Genomic DNA, 18,230 nt, shown 5'->3' with positions numbered 1-18,230 from the left:
TAGTCTCCTCCCCCAGTAATGGCTGATAACAGGGAGTAATAGATTGCAGTCTCCTCCCCAGTAATGGCTGATAACAGGGAGTAATAGATTGTAGTCTCCTCCCCCAGTAATGGCTGATAACAGGGAGTAATAGATTGTAGTCTCCTCCCCCAGTAATGGCTGATAACAGGGAGTAATAGATTGTAGTCTCCTCCCCCAGTAATGGCTGATAACAGGGAGTAATAGATTGTAGTCTCCTCCCCCAGTAATGGCTGATAACAGGGAGTAATAGATTGTAGTCTCCTCCCCCAGTAATGGCTGATAACAGGGAGTAATAGATTGTAGTCTCCTCCCCCAGTAATGGCTGATAACAGGGAGTAATAGATTGTAGTCTCCTCCCCCAGTAATGGCTGATAACAGGGAGTAATAGATTGCAGTCTCCTCCCCAGTAATGGCTGATAACAGGGAGTAATAGATTGTAGTCTCCTCCCCCAGTAATGGCTGATAACAGGGAGTAATAGATTGTAGTCTCCTCCCCCAGTAATGGCTGATAACAGGGAGTAATAGATTGTAGTCTCCTCCCCCAGTAATGGCTGATAACAGGGAGTAATAGATTGTAGTCTCCTCCCCCAGTAATGGCTGATAACAGGGAGTAATAGATTGTAGTCTCCTCCCCCAGTAATGGCTGATAACAGGGAGTAATAGATTGTAGTCTCCTCCCCAGTAATGGCTGATAACAGGGAGTAATAGATTGTAGTCTCCTCCCCAGTAATGGCTGATAACAGGAGTAATAGACTGTAGTCTCCTCCCCAGTAATGACTGATAACAGGGAGTAATAGACTGTAGTCTCCTCCCCAGTAATGGCTGATAACAGGGAGTAATAGATTGTAGTCTCCTCCCCCAGTAATGGCTGATAACAGGGAGTAATAGATTGTAGTCTCCTCCCCCAGTAATGGCTGATAACAGGGAGTAATAGATTGTAGTCTCCTCCCAGTAATGGCTGATAACAGGGAGTAATAGATTGTAGTCTCCTCCCCCAGTAATGGCTGATAACAGGGAGTAATAGATTGTAGTCTCCTCCCCCAGTAATGGCTGATAACAGGGAGTAATAGATTGCAGTCTCCTCCCCAGTAATGGCTGATAACAGGGAGTAATAGATTGTAGTCTCCTCCCCCAGTAATGGCTGATAACAGGGAGTAATAGATTGTAGTCTCCTCCCCCAGTAATGGCTGATAACAGGGAGTAATAGATTGTAGTCTCCTCCCCCAGTAATGGCTGATAACAGGGAGTAATAGATTGTAGTCTCCTCCCCCAGTAATGGCTGATAACAGGGAGTAATAGATTGTAGTCTCCTCCCCCAGTAATGGCTGATAACAGGGAGTAATAGATTGTAGTCTCCTCCCCAGTAATGGCTGATAACAGGGAGTAATAGATTGTAGTCTCCTCCCCAGTAATGGCTGATAACAGGAGTAATAGACTGTAGTCTCCTCCCCAGTAATGACTGATAACAGGGAGTAATAGATTGTAGTCTCCTCCCCAGTAATGGCTGATAACAGGGAGTAATAGATTGTAGTCTCCTCCCCCAGTAATGGCTGATAACAGGGAGTAATAGATTGTAGTCTCCTCCCCAGTAATGGCTGATAACAGGGAGTAATAGATTGTAGTCTCCTCCCAGTAATGGCTGATAACAGGGAGTAATAGATTGTAGTCTCCTCCCCAGTAATGGCTGATAACAGGGAGTAATAGACTGTAGTCTCCTCCCCAGTAATGGCTGATAACAGGGAGTAATAGATTGTAGTCTCCTCCCCCAGTAATGGCTGATAACAGGGAGTAATAGATTGTAGTCTCCTCCCCCAGTAATGGCTGATAACAGGGAGTAATAGATTGCAGTCTCCTCCCCCAGTAATGACTGATAACAGGGAGTAATAGACTGTAGTCTCCTCCCCAGTAATGGCTGATAACAGGGAGTAATAGATTGTAGTCTCCTCCCCCAGTAATGGCTGATAACAGGGAGTAATAGATTGCAGTCTCCTCCCCAGTAATGACTGATAACAGGGAGTAATAGATTGTAGTCTCCTCCCCCAGTAATGGCTGATAACAGGGAGTAATAGATTGTAGTCTCCTCCCCCAGTAATGGCTGATAACAGGGAGTAATAGATTGTAGTCTCCCTCCCAGTAATGGCTGATAACAGGGAGTAATAGATTGTAGTCTCCCTCCCAGTAATGGCTGATAACAGGGAGTAATAGATTGTAGTCTCCTCCCCCAGTAATGGCTGATAACAGGGAGTAATAGATTGTAGTCTCCTCCCCAGTAATGGCTGATAACAGGGAGTAATAGATTGTAGTCTCCTCCCCAGTAATGGCTGATAACAGAGAGTAATAGATTGTAGTCTCCTCCCCCAGTAATGGCTGATAACAGGGAGTAATAGATTGTAGTCTCCTCCCCAGTAATGGCTGATAACAGGGAGTAATAGATTGTAGTCTCCTCCCCAGTAATGGCTGATAACAGGGAGTAATAGATTGTAGTCTCCTCCCCAGTAATGGCTGATAACAGGGAGTAATAGATTGTAGTCTCCCTCCCAGTAATGGCTGATAACAGGGAGTAATAGATTGTAGTCTCCTCCCCAGTAATGGCTGATAACAGGGAGTAATAGATTGTAGTCTCCTCCCCAGTAATGGCTGATAACAGAGAGTAATAGATTGTAGTCTCCTCCCCCAGTAATGGCTGATAACAGGGAGTAATAGATTGTAGTCTCCTCCCCAGTAATGGCTGATAACAGGGAGTAATAGATTGTAGTCTCCTCCCCAGTAATGGCTGATAACAGGGAGTAATAGATTGTAGTCTCCTCCCCAGTAATGGCTGATAACAGGGAGTAATAGATTGTAGTCTCCTCCCCCAGTAATGGCTGATAACAGGGAGTAATAGATTGTAGTCTCCTCCCCAGTAATGGCTGATAACAGGGAGTAATAGCTTGTAGTCTCCTCCCCAGTAATGGCTGATAACAGGGAGTAATAGCTTGTAGTCTCCTCCCCAGTAATGGCTGATAACAGGGAGTAATAGATTGTAGTCTCCTCCCCAGTAATGGCTGATAACAGGGAGTAATAGATTGTAGTCTCCTCCCCCAGTAATGGCTGATAACAGGGAGTAATAGATTGTAGTCTCCTCCCCAGTAATGGCTGATAACAGGGAGTAATAGATTGCAGTCTCCTCCCCCAGTAATGGCTGATAACAGGGAGTAATAGATTGTAGTCTCCTCCCCCAGTAATGGCTGATAACAGGGAGTAATAGATTGTAGTCTCCTCCCCCAGTAATGGCTGATAACAGGGAGTAATAGATTGCAGTCTCCTCCCCCAGTAATGGCTGATAACAGGGAGTAATAGACTGTAGTCTCCTCCCCCAGTAATGGCTGATAACAGGGAGTAATAGATTGTAGTCTCCTCCCCCAGTAATGGCTGATAACAGGGAGTAATAGATTGTAGTCTCCTCCCCAGTAATGGCTGATAACAGGGAGTAATAGACTGTAGTCACCTCCCCCAGTAATGGCTGATAACAGGGAGTAATAGATTGTAGTCTCCTCCCCCAGTAATGGCTGATAACAGGGAGTAATAGATTGTAGTCTCCTCCCCAGTAATGGCTGATAACAGGGAGTAATAGATTGTAGTCTCCTCCCCAGTAATGGCTGATAACAGGGAGTAATAGACTGTAGTCACCTCCCCCAGTAATGGCTGATAACAGGGAGTAATAGATTGTAGTCTCCCCCCAGTAATGGCTGATAACAGGGAGTAATAGATTGTAGTCTCCTCCCCAGTAATGGCTGATAACAGGGAGTAATAGATTGTAGTCTCCTCCTCAGTAATGGCTGATAACAGGGAGTAATAGATGGTCGGTGGTCCAGCTTCTCGGGGGCTGCAGGTGCACAGCTAGGACAGATGCTCTCAGAGGATGATGTGACTATTGATTACGAGGGTGGATAATCAGCAGCTGCACTCAGATTTCTGCTCCGCAGGCTCCGATCAATGATCCTCCACCTGCCGGGGCGTCTGCAGGACACGGTGGATCTCCCCCTACAGACAGTCGCCCCCTGCTGGCCAGATGTTATATGGATTATTTTTCATTTTCTAGAAGAGTTGGGTTATTAATATGGAAACAATATGGGCTCAGCACCCAACTCCTCCAGACGCCAGAACGTCAAATCTGCCTGGTGAGGCAGTAATAGGGACGGAGAAAATAAATAACGAGGCACTTTTACCATTCAGGATACTTGGAAAGTTGAGTGACTGGCTGTGTTGGAGCTATACTGAGCACTTCAAGACGCAGTAGACACCCAGCTTTCCCATAATGGAAAATCTGCTGAGTTATTCAGTGACCATACAGGATTCTGGGAAAGCTGTGTGATGGCATGTTAGTGTATTAATGGGTAATAAGACTCCACCCAGCTTTCCCAGACACCAGAACATTTCTATCCCTGATAAACCAAAGCTACGAGGGGGGGAAAAAAATAAACCTCAGCAAATGAAGGATCCAGGCCCTTGGGAAAGCTGGGTGTGCGGTCAGTGCGGGGCTCGGCAGTTACTGATTGCTTATTATATGTCCGGAGATTGATCATTCAGGGCATTGGGAAAGCTGGATGACCGCTCACTCAGCTTTCCCAGGGACAAAGGGAGAGAATGGCTATTGGAGAAATGCCTTGTCTTAAAGGGCCGCACACATCGATTTTATCCAATTCGATAAAATGAGAAGAAACAATCACACGAGTGCCTCTGTATATGGGATGGAAAACTTTACCGGGGTGGGGGCCCCGCAGAGGGTTAACGGGCCCCCGGTGCCGGCGGAGCCGCGTGTCAGGGAAGATGAATCTGAGACACTAGGCAGGAGAGCGGTAAAGAGATTAAAGTCTTATTATTACGGGGCGTCTGCTCCCCTCCCCCGCCCTCCGCCATGACAGCTCAGTCATCATCTGTGAGAAATACCGGAGCGGGGCATTATGATGGCAAACTCGATAAAGCGTCAGGGGGCCGCGCCGCCCATCCATCACCGCTCGCTGCCGGCCGCGCAAATCTCTGCAATATATTTCTGGAGATGCCGCAGTTTACAGGCGTCTATGAAACAGAAATATGTACAGATGGCGGCGGGAGGGGGAGGGGCGGCGGCACCGGCACAACGGGCGCAGCCGAGACGGCGCAAGAGCTGACCGTCATATCCAGCGTCTCCTAACCAAGACCCCCGAATACACAGTGAGGCCGGGACGGAGCGGGGGCCGCAGGGTCTGAGGGGTCTCTGCACACCGCCACACAATGTAACAACGGCCTGCAGCCAATCACAGGCGCTAAACAGTCTGTCACCCCGCCCACTGGACTCCACAGAGGACTCCTCTTATATCCCCCTGTACTGTAATAAGATGTGACATCACCGCTCCTCTTATATCATCCTGTACTGTAATAAGATGTGATATCACCGCTCCTCTTATATCCCCCTGTACTGTAATAAGATGTGATATCACCGCTCCTCTTATATCCCCCTGTACTGTAATAAGATGTGATATCACCGCTCCTCTTATATCCCCCTGTACTGTAATAAGATGTGATATCACCGCTCCTTTTATATCCCCCTGTACTGTAATAAGATGTGATATCACCGCTCCTCTTATATCACCCTGTACTGTAATAAGATGTGATATCACCGCTCCTCTTATATCCCCTGTACTGTAATAAGATGTGATATCACCGCTCCTCTTATATCCCCCTGTACTATAATAAGATGTGATATCACCGCTCCTCTTATATCCCCTGTACTGTAATAAGATGTGATATCACCGCTCCTCTTATATCCCCTGTACTGTAATAAGATGTGATATCACCGCTCCTCTTATATCCCCCTGTACTGTAATAAGATGTGATATCACCGCTCCTCTTATATCATCCTGTACTGTAATAAGATGTGATATCACCGCTCCTCTTATATCCCCCTGTACTGTAATAAGATGTGATATCACCGCTCCTTTTATATCCCCCTGTACTGTAATAAGATGTGATATCACCGCTCCTCTTATATCCCCCTGTACTGTAATAAGATGTGATATCACCGCTCCTCTTATATCCCCTGTACTGTAATAAGATGTGATATCACCGCTCCTCTTATATCCCCTGTACTGTAATAAGATGTGATATCACCGCTCCTCTTATATCCCCCTGTACTGTAATAAGATGTGATATCGCCGCTCCTCTTATATCCCCCTGTACTGTAATAAGATGTGATATCGCCGCTCCTCTTATATCCCCCTGTACTGTAATAAGATGTGATATCACCGCTCCTCTTATATCCCCCTGTACTGTAATAAGATGTGATATCACCGCTCCTCTTATATCCCCTGTACTGTAATAAGATGTGATATCACCGCTCCTCTTATATCCCCTGTACTGTAATAAGATGTGATATCACCGCTCCTCTTATATCCCCCTGTACTGTAATAAGATGTGATATCACCGCTCCTCTTATATCCCCCTGTACTGTAATAAGATGTGATATCACCGCTCCTCTTATATCCCCCTGTACTGTAATAAGATGTGATATCACCGCTCCTCTTATATCCCCCTGTACTGTAATAAGATGTGATATCACCGCTCCTCTTCTATCCCCCTGTACTGTAATAAGATGTGATATCACCGCTCCTCTTATATCCCCCTGTACTGTAATAAGATGTGATATCACCGCTCCTCTTATATCCCCCTGTACTGTAATAAGATGTGATATCACCGCTCCTCTTATATCCCCCTGTACTGTAATAAGATGTGATATCACCGCTCCTCTTATATCCCCCTGTACTGTAATAAGATGTGATATCACCGCTCCTTTTATATCCCCCTGTACTGTAATAAGATGTGATATCACCGCTCCTCTTATATCACCCTGTACTGTAATAAGATGTGATATCACCGCTCCTCTTATATCCCCTGTACTGTAATAAGATGTGATATCACCGCTCCTCTTATATCCCCCTGTACTATAATAAGATGTGATATCACCGCTCCTCTTATATCCCCTGTACTGTAATAAGATGTGATATCACCGCTCCTCTTATATCCCCTGTACTGTAATAAGATGTGATATCACCGCTCCTCTTATATCCCCCTGTACTGTAATAAGATGTGATATCACCGCTCCTCTTATATCCCCCTGTACTGTAATAAGATGTGATATCACCGCTCCTCTTATATCCCCCTGTACTGTAATAAGATGTGATATCACCGCTCCTCTTATATCCCCCTGTACTGTAATAAGATGTGATATCACCGCTCCTCTTATATCCCCCTGTACTGTAATAAGATGTGATATCACCGCTCCTCTTATATCCCCCTGTACTGTAATAAGATGTGATATCACCGCTCCTCTTATATCCCCCTGTACTGTAATAAGATGTGATATCACCGCTCCTCTTATATCCCCCTGTACTGTAATAAGATGTGATATCACCGCTCCTCTTATATCCCCCTGTACTGTAATAAGATGTGATATCACCGCTCCTCTTATATCCCCCTGTACTGTAATAAGATGTGATATCACCGCTCCTCTTATATCCCCCTGTACTGTAATAAGATGTGATATCACCGCTCCTCTTATATCCCCCTGTACTGTAATAAGATGTGATATCACCGCTCCTCTTATATCCCCCTGTACTGTAATAAGATGTGATATCACCGCTCCTCTTATATCCCCCTGTACTGTAATAAGATGTGATATCACCGCCCCTCTTATATCCCCCTGTACTGTAATAAGATGTGATATCACCGCTCCTCTTATATCTCCCTGTACTGTAATAAGATGTGATATCACCGCTCCTCTTATATCTCCCTGTACTGTAATAAGATGTGATATCACCGCTCCTCTTATATCCCCCTGTACTGTAATAAGATGTGATATCACCGCTCCTCTTATATCTCCCTGTACTGTAATAAGATGTGATATCACCGCTCCTCTTATATCCCCCTGTACTGTAATAAGATGTGATATCACCGCTCCTCTTATATCTCCTGTACTGTAATAAGATGTGATATCACCGCTCCTCTTATATCTCCTGTACTGTAATAAGATGTGATATCACCGCTCCTCTTATATCTCCTGTACTGTAATAAGATGTGATATCACCGCTCCTCTTATATCCCCCTGTACTGTAATAAGATGTGATGTCACCGCTCCTCTTATATCCCCCTGTACTGTAATAAGATGTGATATCACCGCTCCTCTTATATCCCCCTGTACTGTAATAAGATATCACCGCTCCTCTTATATCCCCCTGTACTGTAATAAGATGTGATGTCACCGCTCCTCTTATATCCCCCTGTACTGTAATAAGATATCACCGCTTCTCTTATATCCCCCTGTACTGTAATAAGATGTGATATCACCGCTCCTCTTATATCCCCCTGTACTGTAATAAGATGTGATATCACCGCTCCTCTTATATCCCCCTGTACTGTAATAAGATGTGATGTCACCGCTCCTCTTATATCCCCCTGTACTGTAATAAGATGTGATATCACCGCTCCTCTTATATCTCCATGTACTGTAATAAGATGTGATGTCACCGCTCCTCTTATATCCCCCTGTACTGTAATAAGATATCACCGCTCCTCTTATATCTCCCTGTACTGTAATAAGATGTGATATCACCGCTCCTCTTATATCCCCCTGTACTGTAATAAGATGTGATATCACCGCTCCTCTTATATCCCCCTGTACTGTAATAAGATGTGATATCACCGCTCCTCTTATATCCCCCTGTACTGTAATAAGATGTGATATCACCGCTCCTCTTATATCCCCCTGTACTGTAATAAGATGTGATATCACCGCTCCTCTTATATCCCCCTGTACTGTAATAAGATGTGATATCACCGCTCCTCTTATATCCCCCTGTACTGTAATAAGATGTGATATCACCGCTCCTCTTATATCCCCCTGTACTGTAATAAGATGTGATATCACCGCTCCTCTTATATCCCCCTGTACTGTAATAAGATGTGATATCACCGCTCCTCTTATATCCCCCTGTACTGTAATAAGATGTGATATCACCGCTCCTCTTATATCCCCCTGTACTGTAATAAGATGTGATATCACCGCTCCTCTTATATCCCCCTGTACTGTAATAAGATGTGATATCACCGCTCCTCTTATATCCCCCTGTACTGTAATAAGATGTGATATCACCGCTCCTCTTATATCCTCCTGTACTGTAATAAGATGTGATATCACCGCTCCTCTTATATCCTCCTGTACTGTAATAAGATGTGATATCACCGCTCCTCTTATATCCTCCTGTACTGTAATAAGATGTGATATCACCGCTCCTCTTATATCACCCTGTACTGTAATAAGATGTGATATCACCGCTCCTCTTATATCCCCCTGTACTGTAATAAGATGTGATATCAGCGCTCCTCTTATATCCCCCTGTACTGTAATAAGATGTGATATCACCGCTCCTCTTATATCCCCCTGTACTGTAATAAGATGTGATATCACCGTGTCTGGGCAGATTTAGAAATGTACGTGCAGCTTTGGGTGTGACTGGAGTACTGCGCTCTCTCTCGGGCTGCTATAGACCCTCCATCATACACCCCAGTCTCACCTTGCAGTGAGTGCAGATTTTTCTCCTTTGCCACCTCGTAAACACTGGAGAAGTCGTCTCCCAGGTTGGGGTCGGCTCCGGCACAAAGTAACGACTTCACCACACTGAGAAGAGAGAAAAGGAGTGTGAGAGCGAACCGAAGAGCTGACAATCCGCGGACATACCCTGCCGCATTGCATTGTGGGGCAAGTATTACCTGTGCGTAACCATAAGCTACAGTGTACTCCAGTCACCCCCAGAGCTGCAGTCACTGTTCTGCCATTACATCATGTTTTATCCTCCAGAGCTGCAGTCATTATTCTGCTGTTACATCTTGTGTTACAGCAGAATAGTGAGTGCAGCTCTGGAGGTAACTGGAGGATAATACATGATGTAATAGCAGAATAGTGAGTGTAGCTCTGGAGATGACTGGAGGATAAGACACGATGTAACAGGAGAATAGTGAGTGCAGCTCTGGAGGTAACTGGAGGATAATACATGATGTAATAGCAGAGTAGTGAGTGTAGCTCTGGAGATGACTGGAGGATAAGACATGATATTACAGCAGAATAGTGACTGCAGCTCTGGAGGTGACTGGAGGATAACGCATGATACTACAGCGATACATGATCTGGTTTCCTTATAATCCGTGTTTATCGGTGCAGTTTGCACCGTTGGACACTGAGGGTCCAGTATTCTGGATCTGGGGGGCTTTCGCTATGTAGAGGGTATATAATGACGCTTACCTCGCGGGGGGCACGACTTGCCGCACTTCACTATTGATCCCACCATACATTCATGGTCATACACATTCATGGTGGGTCGATAGTGGTGAGGGTCCACGTGTGGCAGCGCTGGTGCCGGGCAGCTGGGACCACTCATCCGGGATGTCTCTACAGAGGGACAGTGGGGTGTGACGTGCGGCGGTGGCCCCTCTAATTACCCCCGCCAGGGAGCGGAGGCTCAGCCAGGGGAGGGGCTGCTGTGCCCCCTGCAATAATAACCTCTGCACAACACTCAAGAGTCCATTAATTTGTCATCTGATAATCCGGCACTGACCAGTCACAGAATGTGGAACTGACGCAAGGCAGTCCCTCAGATTAACGTCATCACGGGAGCTAACGACCGGCCGCTGCGTCACCGGACACGGGGCCTCATGGACGGGCCGCATCACAGAGGACAGGCGGTGCAGGAGCGACACAGACGGAGTAAAGGAATGACGTCCGATAATCCGGCATCAGCACCCGGTAATATCAGATTAAAGTACAGAGAACAAGAAAGTAGAATAAAATCTCACAGATAAAACACAACAACAGCGATTCCGATGATCGGCCGCGGGACAAGACAAAGCCGACGACAGATCAGCGGGGTCAGGCCGCCAGCACCCATCACCGAGATCAGCGGGGTCCGGCCGCCAGCACCCATCACCGAGATCAGCGGAGTCCGGCCGCCAGCACCCATCACCGAGATCAGCGGAGTCCGGCCGCCAGCACCCATCACCGAGATCATCGGAGTCCGGCCGCCAGCACCCATCACCGAGATCAGCGGAGTCCGGCCGCCAGCACCCATCACCGAGATCAGCGGGGTCCGGCCGCCAGCACCCATCACCGAGATCAGCGGAGTCCGGCCGCCAGCACCCATCACCGAGATCAGCGGAGTCCGGCCGCCAGCACCCATCACCGAGATCATCGGAGTCCGGCCGCCAGCACCCATCACCGAGATCATCGGAGTCCGGCCGCCAGCACCCATCACCGAGATCAGCGGGGTCCGGCCGCCAGCACCCATCACTGAGATCAGCGGAGTCCGGTCGCCAGCACCCATCACCGAGATCAGCGGAGTCCGGCCGCCAGCACCCATCACCGAGATCAGCGGGGTCCGGCCGCCAGCACCCATCACCGAGATCAGCGGAGTCCGGCCGCCAGCACCCATCACCGAGATCAGCGGAGTCCGGCCGCCAGCACCCATCACCGAGATCATCGGAGTCCGGCCGCCAGCACCCATCACCGAGATCATCGGAGTCCGGCCGCCAGCACCCATCACCGAGATCAGCAGAGTCCAGCCGCCATCACCCATCACCGAGATCAGCGGAGTCCGGCCGCCAGCACCCATCACTGAGATCAGCGGGGTCCGGCCGCCAGCACCCATCACTGAGATCAGCAGAGTCCGGCCGCCATCACCCATCACCGAGATCAGCGTGGTCCGGCCGCCAGCACCCATCACCGAGATCAGCGGAGTCCGGCCGCCAGCACCCATCACTGAGATCAGCGGGGTCCGGCCGCCAGCACCCATCACTGCGATCAGTGGCGTCCACGCGGACTAATTAATAACATATAAAACGTCTCCGGGGAGAAGACGATCACCGAACGTGGAGACCCCGTGTACGAGGACCCCCTCCACTCCCCTACATTGTCTGAGACATCGCACAACACAAATGTCGACCACCGACCGTAAACAAGATTTGATATTTTACACTAAAACAATCAAAAAAATCAAATTCATTCAAGATCATGTTGCAAAAATGAGTACACCCTAATGAAACTCAGTAGTAAAGCTAAAGTTTAGATTAAAAAATTCTACATAAGAATTCACCTACAAGTCAGTCTAATGCTTCATTACACCAGTGTCTAGGAAATGGGCGACTATAACAGGGTGAGAAAACCCTTGCCCATTTCATGCTGTCGGTAACGGCACAACATGGAAGAGAAATGTCACAAGAGCAAAACCAGAAAACCCTTGCCCATTTCATCTTGTCAGGAATGGCACCACATCGAAGAGAAATGTCACAAGATCAAGAAAGGAGATGGAAACATGATCAGCGAAGCTTTAATCGTGAGTAAGAATACTTAAAAATCATGAGGGTTGTACAAAATTCTAGATGTAGGGAATGTTTCATGTGGGGGTACTCCATTTTTTAATCAAATAATTTGACCAAGAGCCCGCTCACACCGGCGAATGTTCTCTCATGTGAGAGAATCGGGCCGATAATCCTGATGGACTTGTATCGAACTCTGTCAGACTCTGATCTGAGCGTCATCTCAGGGTGATCCGCTGTCTCGCATGAGAGAGTCGCAGCTCAGGTGCTGAGGAGACGGAGAACGGAATTTCTCCACCTCCTCCATTGTCTCTGTGCGCGGACATCTGAGTGCAGGCGAGTATTCACACCCTCACAGACGTGTGCGGCAAAACGATATAACATGGGGCCGGGTGCGATCCAGAAAGACATCACATAGCGCTCAGCCGCGTCATACTGCAGTGTGAACGACGCCCAACACGGACCATCTGCTGATGAGAGGTCTATGGGGGTCACCGTCCGGAAAACCTCACCTATATATATATATTTTATGTGCTGGTTAATGTCTGTGCGTTTATATAAGGCAGATACTGATGATGGAGGGGACGGGTGGTCACCAGATACTGATGATGGAGGAGACGGGCGGTCACCAGATACTGATGATGGAGGAGACGGGCGGTCACCAGATACTGATGATGGAGGAGACGGGCAGTCACCAGATACTGATGATGGAGGAGACGGGCGGTCACCAGATACTGATGATGGAGGGGATGGGCGGTCACCAGATACTGATGATGGAGGAGACAGGAGGTCACCAGATACTGATGATGGAGGTGACGGGCAGTCACCAGATACTGATGATGGAGGGGACGGGCGGTCACCAGATACTGATGATGGAGGAGACAGGAGGTCACCAGATACTGATGATGGAGTAGACGAGCGGTCACCAGATACTGATGATGGAGGAGACAGGAGGTCACCAGATACTGATGATGGAGGTGATGGGTGGTCACCAGATACTGATGATGGAGGAGACAGGAGGTCACCAGATACTGATGATGGAGGTGATGGGTGGTCACCAGATACTGATGATGGAGGAGACAGGAGGTCACCAGATACTGATGATGGAGGAGACGGGCGGTCACCAGATACTGATGATGGAGGAGACAGGAGGTCACCAGATACTGATGATGGAGTAGACGAGCGGTCACCAGATACTGATGATGGAGGAGACAGGAGGTCACCAGATACTGATGATGGAGTAGACGAGCGGTCACCAGATACTGATGATGGAGGTGATGGGTGGTCACCAGATACTGATGATGGAGGAGACAGGAGGTCACCAGATACTGATGATGGAGGTGACGGGTGGTCACCAGATACTGATGATGGAGGGGACGGGCGGTCACCAGATACTGATGATGGAGGAGACGGGCGGTCACCAGATACTGATGATGGAGGAGACGGGCGGTCACCAGATACTGATGATGGAGGTGACGGGCGGTCACCAGATACTGATGATGGAGGAGACGGGCGGTCACCAGATACTGATGATGGAGGTGATGGGTGGTCACCAGATACTGATGATGGGGGTGACAGGCGGTCACCAGATACTGATGATGGAGGTGATGGGCGGTCACCAGATACTGATGATGGAGGTGACGGGCGGTCACCAGATACTGATGATGGAGGTGACGGGCGGTCACCAGATACTGATGATGGAGGTGACGGGCGGTCACCAGATACTGATGATGGAGGTGATGGGTGGTCACCAGATACTGATGATGGAGGTGACGGGCGGTCACCAGATACTGATGATGGAGGTGACGGGCGGTCACCAGATACTGATGATGGAGGTGATGGGTGGTCACCAGATACTGATGATGGAGGTGACGGGCGGTCACCAGATACTGATGGGGATCTACATTTCACATTTTGATAATAATGATTCGCCATCATTTCTACGTGTGCAGCTCCGGACTCTGCAGCGCTTCTTTCACACCTGCCTGGCACTTTTGCACGGCGCTGTACATGGGGGACAGAGATCAGACGCGCCTCCGGCACTTCTCTTGCACTTGGGTTCTGCTCCGCCGATCACCTGGAAGAGTCAATAGTGTCGGGGGCTCAGCGGCCATTGTCCGCGCCTCTCAGTAACAGGATGAGCAGCAAGACATGAAAGCAGAACAAACAGGGAGCCGGGAAAGCCTCTTATGTGCCGACCTTGTGCGGCTCCTCCTGGCATTGAGCTTGTCATGGGCTCTTGTCAAAAACCGGCGCCACACACGAACTCATCGCACGGGTCGTGCCGCTCGAGAGCGGATATCCCGCCATTGTGCGCCCGCCATAATCCTGTGTTGGTCCAAGTCATTTACGACCTTTTTGTCACTTATGAACTTGAAACATCAGAAGTCGCCGGAGCGGATCGTGCGGAGCGGCCGCAAATTGGATTTCTGTTCAGACGACTCATCAGATCGGGTCGGCAAACACTGGAGAGATGATCGCCCTGGGAACAGAGACAATGTGGGGGCGAAGGAGACCACACAAAGAAAGCGGGCGACAATACGAGCGACAGGAGAGCAGCGAATCACACAGGCGCCATGTGCATCGAAGAGAAAGCGGGGCATGTGCCAAGATGGACGCCGAAAGTGCCGCCACCGCCGGGTGTACGGGGAACCGCAGCCAGAGAGTCCGCAGACCTCCAGCCATTGTCTGAGCCTCGTCCTGCACATCTGCAGCAACAACAACAAAAGGGGGCGACAAAAAACACAGGAGAGGGGGCGACAAAAAACACAGAAGAGGGGGGCGACAAAAAACACAGGAGAGGGGGGCGACAAAAAACACAGGAGAGGGGGGCGACAAAAAACACAGGAGAGGGGGGCGACAAAAAACACAGGAGAGGGGGCGACAAAAAACACAGGAGAGGGGGGCGACAAAAAACACAGGAGAGGCGGGCGACAAAAAACACAGGAGAGGGGGGCGACAAAAAACACAGAAGAGGGGGGCGACAAAAAACACAGAAGAGGGGGGCGACAAAAAACACAGAAGAGGGGGGCGACAAAAAACACAGGAGAGGGGGCGACAAAAAACACAGGAGAGGGGGGCGACAAAAAACACAGGAGAGGGGGCGACAAAAAACACAGGAGAGGGGAGCGACAAAAAACACAGGAGAGGGGGCGACAAAAAACACAGGAGAGGGGGGCGACAAAAAACACAGGAGAGGGGGGCGACAAAAAACACAGGAGAGGGGGGCGACAAAAAACACAGGAGAGGGGGGCGACAAAAAACACAGAAGAGGGGGGCGACAAAAAACACAGGAGAGGGGGCGACAAAAAACACAGGAGAGGGGGGCGACAAAAAACACAGGAGAGGGGGGGGGCGACAAAACACAGGAGAGGGGGGCGACAAAAAACACAGGAGAGGGGGGCGACAAAAAACACAGGAGAGGGGGCGACAAAAAACACAGAAGAGGGGGGCGACAAAAAACACAGGAGAGGGGGGCGACAAAAAACACAGGAGAGGGGGGGGCGACAAAAAACACAGGAGAGGGGGGCGACAAAAAACACAGGAGAGGGGGGCGACAAAAAACACAGAAGAGGGGGGCGACAAAAAACACAGGAGAGGGGGCGACAAAAAACACAGGAGAGGGGGGCGACAAAAAACACAGGAGAGGGGGCGACAAAAAACACAGGAGAGGGGGGCGACAAAAAACACAGGAGAGGGGGCGACAAAAAACACAGGAGAGGGGGGCGACAAAAAACACAGAAGAGGGGGGCGACAAAAAACACAGGAGAGGGGGTGACAAAAAACACAGGAGAGGGGGGGGCGACAAAACACAGGAGAGGGGGGCGACAAAAAACACAGGAGAGGGGGGCGACAAAAAACACAGGAGAGGGGGGCGACAAAAAACACAGGAGAGGGGGGCGACAAAAAACACAGGAGAGGGGGGGGCGACAAAAAACACAGGAGAGGGGGGCGACAAAAAACACAGGAGAGGGGGGCGACAAAAAACACAGGAGAGGGGGCGACAAAAAACACAGAAGAGGGGGGCGACAAAAAACACAGGAGAGGGGGGGGCGACAAAACACAGGAGAGGGGGGGGGCGACAAAAAACACAGGAGAGGGGGGCGACAAAAAACACAGGAGAGGGGGGGGCGACAAAACACAGGAGAGGGGGGCGACAAAAAACACAGGAGAGGGGGGCGACAAAACACAGGAGAGGGGGGCGACAAAAAACACAGGAGAGGGGGGGGCGACAAAACACAGGAGAGGGGGCGACAAAAAACACAGGAGAGGGGGGGGCGACAAAACACAGGAGAGGGGGGCGACAAAAAACACAGGAGAGGGGGCGACAAAAAACACAGAAGAGGGGGGCGACAAAAAACACAGGAGAGGGGGGGGCGACAAAACACAGGAGAGGGGGCGACAAAAAACAGGAGAGGGGGCGACAAAAAACACAGAAGAGGGGAGCGACAAAAAACACAGGAGAGGGGAGCGACAAAAAACACAGGAGAGGGGGGGGGGGGGGCAAAAAACACAGAAGAGGGGGGGCGACAAAAAACACAGGAGAGGGGGGCGACAAAAAACAGGAGAGGGGGGCGACAAAAAACACAGGAGAGGGGGGCGACAAAAAACACAGGAGAGGGGGGCGACAAAAAACACAGGAGAGGGGGGCGACAAAAAACACAGGAGAGGGGGGCGACAAAAAACACAGGAGAGGGGGGCGACAAAAAACACAGGAGAGGGGGGCGACAAAAAACACAGGAGAGGGGGGCGACAAAAACACAGGAGAGGGGGCGACAAAAAACACAGGAGAGGGGGGGGCGACAAAAAACACAGAAGAGGGGGGGCGACAAAAAACACAGGAGAGGGGGGGCGACAAAAAACACAGGAGAGGGGGCGACAAAAAAAACAGGAGAGGGGGAACGACAAAAACACAGGAGAGGGGGGGGGGCGACAAAAAACACAGGAGAGGGGGGCGACAAAAAACACAGGAGAGGGGGGCGACAAAAAACACAGGAGAGGGGGGCGACAAAAAACACAGGAGAGGGGGGCGACAAAAAACACAGGAGAGGGGGGCGACAAAAACACAGGAGAGGGGGCGACAAAAAACACAGGAGAGGGGGGGGCGACAAAAAACACAGAAGAGGGGGGGCGACAAAAAACACAGGAGAGGGGGGGCGACAAAAAACACAGGAGAGGGGGCGACAAAAAACACAGGAGAGGGGGAACGACAAAAACACAGGAGAGGGGGGGGCGACAAAAAACACAGGAGAGGGGGGGCGACAAAAAACACAGGAGAGGGGGCGACAAAAAACACAGGAGAGGGGGAACGACAAAAAACACAGGAGAGGGGGCGACAAAAAACACAGGAGAGGGGGCGACAAAAAACACGAGAGGGGAGCGACAAAAAACACAGGAGAGGGGGAACGACAAAAAACACAGGAGAGGGAGCGACAAAAAACACAGGAGAGGGGGGCGACAAAAACACAGGAGAGGGGGCGACAAAAAACACAGGAGAGGGGGCGACAAAAAACACAGGTGAGGGGGGCGACAAAAAACACAGGAGAGGGGAGCGACAAAAAACACAGGAGAGGGGGAACGACAAAAAACACAGGAGAGGGAGCGACAAAAAACACAGGAGAGGGGGCGACAAAAACACAGGAGAGGGGGCGACAAAAAACACAGGAGAGGGGAGCGACAAAAAACACAGGAGAGGGGGGCGACAAAAAACACAGGAGAGGGGAGCGACAAAAACACAGGAGAGGGGAGCGACAAAAACACAGGAGAGGGGGGCGACAAAAAACACAGGAGAGGGGAGCGACAAAAACACAGGAGAGGGGAGCGACAAAAAC

At 49.7% G+C, this 18,230-nt stretch overlaps 1 protein-coding gene across 2 annotated transcripts in view; it reads right to left on the bottom strand.

The window, feature by feature from the left end:
- The window catches only part of CLPB (ClpB family mitochondrial disaggregase), an 86,869-nt gene that overhangs the window by 58,220 nt on the left and 10,419 nt on the right, over positions 1 to 18,230 (bottom strand). For both annotated transcript variants that reach the window (XM_069759496.1, XM_069759497.1), the window contains exon 4: positions 9,609 to 9,712. In XM_069759496.1, the coding sequence (XP_069615597.1) occupies positions 9,609 to 9,712 (104 nt within the window). The remainder of the gene's footprint in view (positions 1 to 9,608; positions 9,713 to 18,230) is intronic.

The sequence above is a fragment of the Ranitomeya imitator genome, chromosome 3 (assembly GCF_032444005.1).
Source record: "Ranitomeya imitator isolate aRanImi1 chromosome 3, aRanImi1.pri, whole genome shotgun sequence".
In the NCBI taxonomy this organism is placed as follows: Eukaryota; Metazoa; Chordata; class Amphibia; order Anura; family Dendrobatidae; genus Ranitomeya; species Ranitomeya imitator.
This window is presented reverse-complemented; position numbering and strand designations above follow the sequence as displayed.